Source organism: Belonocnema kinseyi, chromosome 5, assembly GCF_010883055.1.
Source record: "Belonocnema kinseyi isolate 2016_QV_RU_SX_M_011 chromosome 5, B_treatae_v1, whole genome shotgun sequence".
In the NCBI taxonomy this organism is placed as follows: Eukaryota; Metazoa; Arthropoda; class Insecta; order Hymenoptera; family Cynipidae; genus Belonocnema; species Belonocnema kinseyi.
In genome coordinates this window covers 147,604,380-147,613,053 of record NC_046661.1, presented here as the reverse complement: position 1 = coordinate 147,613,053, position 8,674 = coordinate 147,604,380, and the positions used below count along the sequence as shown (strand labels likewise).

Below are 8,674 nucleotides of genomic sequence, written 5' to 3'. Positions count from 1 at the left end.
GGGAGTCATTCTTAGCCCGAAAGGGAAATGGCTTAATGGTTCAATAATAATAAGAACATGAAAAAATTAGATGTCCACGCATGTTCAAAAATTATATAATTGGGACTTGGTTGGAATAATGAATTGATACGAGTGTGTGTGGCTTATGCCTTATTTAAAACCGCGTCAATGTGCAAGATTTTTAACCTTCACTATTTTCATTTCCTAAAAAATACATTGATGATAAATGTGACTACCTCATTTGTTGTCACTATAATTACTATCGTTAATAACGTCAGGGCAAAAAATCAGATTCCCTCGTTTAGTTTGACTGCAGCATGCTCGAAAAATCTCTGTATTGTTTAATAAAAAGAATATAATATCTTAAGGTCTTTCGAATTTAACAATATAATCACTTTTATACTCAAAAAATTTTTGTCAGTAGCTTCAGGGCAAAACATTTCAAACTCAGAGGTTTTCAGCCTCTTTTCAACGTTAGGAAAAATCTGAAAAATGCATTGATAAAATGTAATCATTTTTCTTTTGAAAATGAAATTATGTCTACAACTTGCTTCTTCTTCTGATTAGAGAAATGTGCATCTCATTAGAACATCCAAAGAAAGTAAAATTAAGTTCATTAAAGGACTTTATGGTCCTAGTAATAAAAAAGTTCACTCGATTAATTAAAATACTACAATTCTGCGGAGTTTGCTGAAAAATATGGAAAAAACTGGATTATAAACTAGATTTTTCTGCCTTATTCCAGCCTAAAGTTGCATTCTTAGACAAAAAACATAATTGTGAATGTTTGCATCTCTCGTGAGCGGTACTGTGGGAAAAGTTGTAGAATAAAGTACCCTTTCGATGACAATAGTAACTCCGAAAGCAAGCCTACTCCCCTGAACAGATGTGACAGAAGAGTTATTATTATCATCGAAAGGGTATTTTTTCCTACGACATGCCCTGCTGTGCGGCCCATGCGCCAACTCTGATTAATTTCAAAAATATTCAAAATGATTTTTGTTGCGTAAGCATGATCTTATAATAAACTTAATTACTAAACTGCACTCGCATCACAAGCCTGCATATTTGGAGCCAGTAAACGGCTTCCTATCCTCATTTGTTCTTAACCCTCGTAGTACCATGTGGGGATCATAAGCTCAGAAGACCAGGTGGGGTCGTATCGGACCCCACCTTTTTTTCATTGCACAAAAACTCTTTTATTATTAACACAAAATCGTTTATGATCAAAATACAGCAAAATAATAGTAGATTACGTACCTAGGCAGTAAGTTTAAAACAACTTTACTGCTGTAGTGCATACGCTTCTTTATTTGAAATAGGCAGAATAAGCGCTCTTTTTCTATAAAATGGCGTTTGATTGTACCGGGTACGTACGCGCGTGTGGCGGCGTTTATAAGTCCAAAATCCACTTCGTAGTTTAACGCAGTTTTGAAATAAATGCTTCTCACTCTTTGCTTTCACTTTCCTTTCACTTCTCACTCACTTTTCTTCCTTTCTGTTAATTTTCGTGTCGCTCGTCGTAGTACAATAAAGTGCTATTTTACTGCCTCTCCGCAGGCAGGAAAAGAGTGCTTATTCTGCCTATTTCAGATAAAATTCTTTTCATTAATTTTTCGTTGAATACTTCTAATTCAGATTTCCTCCATATCCCCTAAAAGGCGCTATTTTTCAAATCCGATTCCTGCATTATTGGAGTTGTTCTACTTACAATGTTTTAACCACTCACTATCATGGTAATATCTATAGCCTTTTTTAAGACGAAATTAATAGATTTTCAGGCCACATTAACAGTTTTCCCCTAATGAAGCTTCCCATTACAAATTACGCTGTGAAGATAACAAAAATCACTTTACTAGTGTAAATAACACATTAAATGAAATTTTAGGAATTTAACTTGGACTAATGTCAAAAAGGTGAAAAAATAAAGCAAATTTGCATTATTTGGTGGAGCGAGACTGAAGGAAAGGTCACTAAAGCGGAAGAGACGTTCCTCCTTCGCACGCATGCACTAGCCCGCAACCAATGAATCATGGGGTCGGATCTGACACCAAGTGGTACTACGAGGGTTAAGATAAAGTAAATATAAATAATAAATATCCATAAAAAGTAAGTTATAGAATATTTACCAATTTTGAAGAATTTATTGCATTAAAGAATGTTGAAAGAATACCGATCAATTTTTCCGAAATTTTCCTAAAGTCTATCTCGTTTCGAAAGCAGGAGAAAGTCGACGTTTGAAAAAGGAGGCCGAAAAAAGCTTTTTTTTGGGGTATTTTGCCCTCCAACTATTGAAAAAAATGGTTTCAGATCAAAGCGATCATGCCGTTAAGGTACAATCAAAAGAAGTTAGGTTTAACGACTTTACAAATAAATTAATTAGTGTAGTATAGTATAGTATACATTACGTTTTGGTAATAAATTTATATTAAATTTATTGTGAAATCACAACAGAAATTTTTAATAGGGTGGAATTTCATAAGGTTTAAAAATCGGTCTTCAGTAGCGATTAGAAGTAGGATTTTTGATTTTTTACAAAAATAAAAATATACTTTCGAGGTATGGGGATGCTGAATGAGAATTAATAATTTGTTATCCAAAAAAGTTAATCAGTTCGGAGGAAATTAAATTTTTGTGTGACGGTGTCGCGGTGTAACAGAATGTCTTTCGCTTTTTTGCTCTTAAAAGTAATTATATGTGATTATTTTTATATTGAATTTGACATTAATTGAAATAAATTTGGTTGGTGAATAAAAGCCAGACTAGCTTCATCACTAAAACTTCGTAATTAAAAAAAAAAAAAACAGAAAATTTGAAAAGTTTTCAAGTTTCAGATTAAGATGGCACTGGGTCAGAAAATTACACACAATATAGACTTTCTTAAGAAACAGAATGAAAAATTTAAATTTAGGGAAATATGTTTTTTATCTAAATGCAAAAACAGAAATTGGTATTTTCGCGGTAACTTTTAGAATGTCTTAATTTTTATTTTTATATCACGAAATAATATAATCTGCAGTAGATACTTAAAGCTACTACGAAAATACCAACTTCTATTTTTGCTTTCAGATGAAGAACATATTTCGCTAAATTTCAATCTTTTATTCTCTTTCTGAAGGAAGTCTATATTGCGCGAAAACCTTAGATTTAATATAAACATGTGGAAACTTACCTTTTGCCTCACATTTAAATAAAATATTCTACTCCGATATTGCACAAAATAAAATCATTAATATTTCAGCTGATACATATAATATGGCGCTGCTCGGCAGCAGTGGACACGCGAAGCTTTCAATTCATAATACGTGTATTGTAATTTTACATCACAATACCAAAATTGTAATTTCACATTACATTTTGTGTTGTGATAGATTGTAAAATCACAAACATTTTTAACAGTGTAGTTACACAGAAAAAACAGAAGATGAACTTTACATCGATTTCCGATAAAAGATTCGCTGCAACAAAAATTAACTTTACAGGATAAACTTTAACCAAATATCAGTTAAACATTCTTTTGTTTTTCCATGACATCACATGTGTTTTGAAAAATGCGGAGTTATCTGAATAAAACTTTATCCCTCCAAAAATTTCCTGCAACAAATTTTATCATTACTTTATTCTGTGTAGTATTACCTACTAAGTGTTTGTTGTAGCTAATATACCATTTCTACTAATGAACAGCTTGTTGTCACAGCCAAATATTTTTTCACTAGGAAGATTGCATCAAACAGTTGTACATTGAATACGACATTCGAAGAATCTGAAACAAATTTTGGTAAAATACACGTGATAGCAGACAAATGAAAGTGATTTCAATTAATTGTACAGGAAATAGGTAGTGATTTTGCGATGACTGCCGAGTAATTTCAGATGGCCTCACTTTAATTTTACACAATTGCAACTGATAGGATTACAGATGATTTAAAGTGCTTTCACGCTGAATTCCGAGTCATTGCAACTGATTGAATTTCATTGTACTTAGTTTCAAATAATTTCACTGTGAAAAATAATTGATTGCATTTGATTCAACAGTGACTTCAAAGTCATTGCAGCTGATTTCAACTTATTAAATCGACGCCTCTATTTAATATAACATAAGGCTATGTGCTAATAGCGCCATGTATGATACTATTCGCTATGCATATACACAACGCATAACACCATACTCGGCGCTGTCAGCAGATAGACTCATAGTGAATGGAGGTGTCGACATGTTTCTTTTGTGTGCACGTTATTTCACGGGGAATACCGAGTGATTACCGGTGAATGAGACTTACTGCATCTGATTTTATATTGTTTTAGGTGATTGCATGTTATTTCAAGAGATTTCAAGTGATTGCAAGTGAATGCTCGTGATTATAGGGAATTGTAACTGCGGCAGCAAACTATTTATTTCTTAATGACTAAAACTTTACAATAGTTAGTATACGAACAGAATTGAAGGTATCAATAGACAATGGAAATATCGAGCCTCCAGTAATCGTTATTGGCTTAGACGATCGTCTCATTATTTGGATGATGTCTCTCCTTGAAGTTTTCGATAATAAAAACCAATCCATGCTATATGCTGCATATCTAATGTCCATGCTCTGAAACATATACATACATACATACATGCATACGTACATACATACATACATACATACATACATATATATATAATTCGAAACGTCACTTTCATTCATTTATTGAAATATTAATTTGTTATTTTGCAATTTGTGTAGCAGTACAGAAGATGGATATTCCTGGATATTTGATTGATGGCCCAACCCCATAATATATACTCGTATATTCTGAAGATATATGTTGGATATTTTTAGGATAACCCTATAAGACGGAAATTTCTACATCTTTAGGATCTGTATATGACATCCTGGGACATTTTTTAGCAGTTCTGGGATATTCAAATGTCCAACGTAATATATTGTAATTTTTCATATATCTTACGTTGCATTGAAAATTTGAATATCACCGAAGTCTCTAAAAAAATATCCTATGATATTATATGCATAACCCAAGTATTTAGAAATTTCGCTTAGCAACGATACCCTGGAAATATTCAGAAGAGATCTGTAGGTTTTCTACGAGATATCTTCAGATATAACCGGATATTCAGAAATATCCGGATGCTGTGCTATAATATAAATTATTATGCAATAGATAAATCTGTACAGCATCGCTTGCACCATTTTCAAAATTTAAAATAATGTTATGTTTCGAAAATAATTATAATAAAAAGTACCTTTTCCATTAAAAAACTTCCTTGAAAACAATACAGATAAATTTCAAACATAATACATATTAATGAAACAGACATCGACCAAAATTTCATGGAAGTTATTCTCAAAGTTGCGAGAAAATAAGTGCAGGTACAGACATCAAGTGTTGCGCTAAGCAATAGGATGAAAAATACTGCGCTGTATACGTCGTTTAATTTTATAGCAAATCTGTAAAACCAAAAAAGAGACAAGGAATGATAAGGAGACCCGTTTTTAGAGATGATTAATTAAATAATTGTTTTTCGTTCTAATCTAATTTTCCAGTGAATTCAAACTTATAGCTAAAATAATGCAAAATGCGAATGCCTTTCACAACCCGATAAAATGATGTGCATTAAAATGAATCAAAATAATTAAAAATATTATCTAATTCAAAACACTTTGGATCCAAAACAATGTTGTTTTTTGCATTTTCGAGATCATTTTAATTCAATTAATAATTTTAGTTCTAGAGGCCTTTGTACACTGAGCGACCTTTTGTTAGAATAAATGATAAAATGAATTAGAATTTAGTATACTATCGTTCCAAAATAGCGAAAACCGAGGTTTTGTTACACTTATTCGTCTTACAGTACCGATGTTTAATATTATTTTTAAAAATTGATATTGTCAACATGAAGTTGGCAGAAATCTGAAACGCATATCAAACTATGAAATCATTGTTCTTGATTTTTCACATAGTTTCGTTTATAAAATATCACATCTAAATACAATCAAGTTTATTATACTGAGTTACTGAGATATCAAATTAGAGAATGTTATTTGTACAAGAGTATTATCAGTTCCTTTAAAAAATGTATTTGATAAAAAATCAATTTAAGCCACGCCGCTTTGCCGAGATTTTTGTCAAATATTCCATAATGTAAGTTAGCCGAGGGGTTTAGTTATTAGTAAGTTAGGCTCGAATCTAATCGCAGCCGTTTGAATTTTTAATAACGATTTAGTGTGCGATTATGTAGGTAGTAAATAAATTAGGTATATAATAATAAAAATAATAATTGTACGCGTGTGTCCGCATTTAATTGTATTTAATTTGTTTATTTAGTTCCTCCTTTTAAAGGTTAAATCTTTTGATGGAGTGAATTATTTTTCATATAGTCGTTTAATATTCTCATACGCTTTTTATGGCAACTTCAAAGGATGTTTTCGATCACCAAATTTATGTAATTCAAGGAATTCAAGAAATTCATGAAAATCACGGAATTAAAGGTATCTGCGAAATTTATCACATTCATGAAATTCACAGAATTAATGCAATTCACGGAATTCAAGGAATTCGCGAAATTCGTGGAATTTATGGAATTCAAGGAATCCATGGAAGTCAATGAGTTCCATGCAGCCCATGAATTTCATTAAGTCACTGAATTTCATGAATTCCTTGAATTTCGTAAATTCCATGAATTTCTTGAATTTCATGAATTCCTTGAATTTTGTGAATTCCATGAAGTCCATGAATTCCTTGAATATCGTGAATTCCATGAATTTCACGACTTCTTTGAATTTCTCGAATTATTTCAATTCAGTTAATTGCTTAAATTCGGTGAATTCTACGAATTCCGTAAAATCCATGGCTTCCGTGATTTCCATGAACGCCGTGTATTCCATTAATTCCAAAAATTCCAGAATTTCCGTGAATTCCATAAATTCTCGAATTCCATAAATTCTCAAATTGCATAAATTCTGTGCAGTCTACGAATTCAGTGAATCTCTTAAATTTCATGAATCCCTTGAGTTCCGTGAATTAATTTGATACCGTAAATTCGTTGAATTCCGTGAATTCCTTGCTTTTCGGGAATTCTTTAGATTTCTTGAAATCTGTAAATTCCGTGAATCCCCTGACGTTACTAAATTCCGTGAATTCTCTAAATCCGTAAATTCATAGAATTGGTCGAATTCCATTAATTCTGTGAATTCCGTAAATTCTTTGTATACCGTAAAATCTATGAATTGCTTAGATTTCTTGAATTCCGGGAATTATATCAATTCTTTGAATTTCGTGAATTTCTTGTATTTTGTGCATACCGCGAGTTCATCGAATTTCCTGAATTCCTTGAATTCCGTGAATTCCATTCATTTCGATAATATTACGAAATCCGTGAATTCCAGGCGTTATATGAGTTCCCAGAATTTCGTAAATTCTGCGAATTACATAAATTCCTTAAATTCCATGAATTCCTTGAATTACATCAATACGCGCGTTATATACTATATATTAACAAAAGTTTTGGCTCAAGCAGAAAATTTTTTTTTTTTTCTCCATCGAGAAGTGTTCTGAGAAATGATTGACATTTTTTTTCGTTCTAACAGATTTCGAGATATCCAGCCGCAAGCATGATACAGAAGTGTTACTGGCTACTAGACTTGTATTATAAAATTCCAATACATGCGAGGTACCATACCAATGCTATATCATTTGGAAACTACAACATATATTGCATTATGGAAAGAATTCTTACATATACAAGGAATTATGATGCTCTATCCACTTTCCAAGGTTTCTTTGCTCCGTTCGGGGGTTTTTTGGGAATTCTTTCATACATAATTGTGGATACTTTAGTATTCTATGCTTTAAAATTTCCAATTGAGCGCAGAGCTGAAGCATCATTACAATAGCAAACGTATCACCGGCTACGCTTATTTGAGCGATTATCATAAATCCCACAAAGTAAAGTACATATGTCAGCCAATACGATGTCCCATTTTCAAGGCTATAAGGTACCCACATTTTGAAAGACCTTATGCCTTCATCTTTTGTTAGTAGTCCTATGACTTTTACTAGTATAGCGATGGATACAGAAGTTATAAAAGTCATCGTTCCAAACCTAAGACAAAAATAAAATAAGTCTTAAATTAAAGGGACATTAAACTCTCCAACTATTTGTCCATATTTTCCTAATAATAGAACCATTCTGTCCAATGGTTAGGACCATATTGGAGATAGAACTGGAACTTTCCCTCTATGCTCAAAAGGAGAAATTTCATTTAGCTGGCTAAAAATAACTCTAAGCTTTCCTGAACGATAAAGATAATAGATTTACAATACTACCTTCCAATTTTGTCGTAGTTTTCCTGAATACGATCCTCTTCGCAATCTTGAGGTTCGTAAACCTTACTGTGGAGCATGTCTATTATTTCCAATATTTTCCTATGTTTGATAAGAATAGCTACCATTTTAACACAAATAACTAACATTGGGATAACAAAAAACAAACATTCTGTAAATTCCTCTATGTCGAGATTTTGAAACAAGTACACGACATTTGCAGTTGTAAAAAGATACATGAAAGAAATCATAAAAATACTGTAGGTATTGTAAATGGTAAGACATCCATTTAAAGATTTTGTTGGCCAAATGCCTACATATTTGAAAACTGTGACAGAAATATCTGCCT

General features: G+C 32.1%; 1 protein-coding gene across 1 annotated transcript; it reads right to left on the bottom strand.

Annotated features, from left to right (window-relative positions):
* Window positions 1-746: 746 nt before the first annotated feature.
* LOC117173950 (odorant receptor 4-like) lies at window positions 747-8,453 on the bottom strand. Its single transcript, XM_033362598.1, has 6 exons — window positions 8,329-8,453; window positions 7,739-8,104; window positions 5,246-5,450; window positions 4,437-4,592; window positions 3,538-3,594; window positions 747-878 (listed from the first exon to the last, which is right to left on the bottom strand). The coding sequence occupies exons 1-6, from the start codon at window positions 8,451-8,453 to the stop codon at window positions 747-749; spliced, it is 1,041 nt and encodes a 346-aa protein (XP_033218489.1).
* Between the last annotated feature and the right edge of the window lie 221 nt (window positions 8,454-8,674).

Coding starts and splice junctions, on each gene's coding strand:
- LOC117173950 (XM_033362598.1), bottom strand. CDS start 8,453: ATGGTAGCTATTCTTATCAAACATAGGAAAATATTGGAAATAATAGAC. Junction 8,105..8,328: donor AACTACGACAAAATTGGAAG/GTAGTATTGTAA, acceptor TTTTTGTCTTAG/GTTTGGAACGATGACTTTTA. Junction 4,593..5,245: donor GAAGTTTTTTAATGGAAAAG/GTACTTTTTATT, acceptor TATATGTTTCAG/AGCATGGACATTAGATATGC.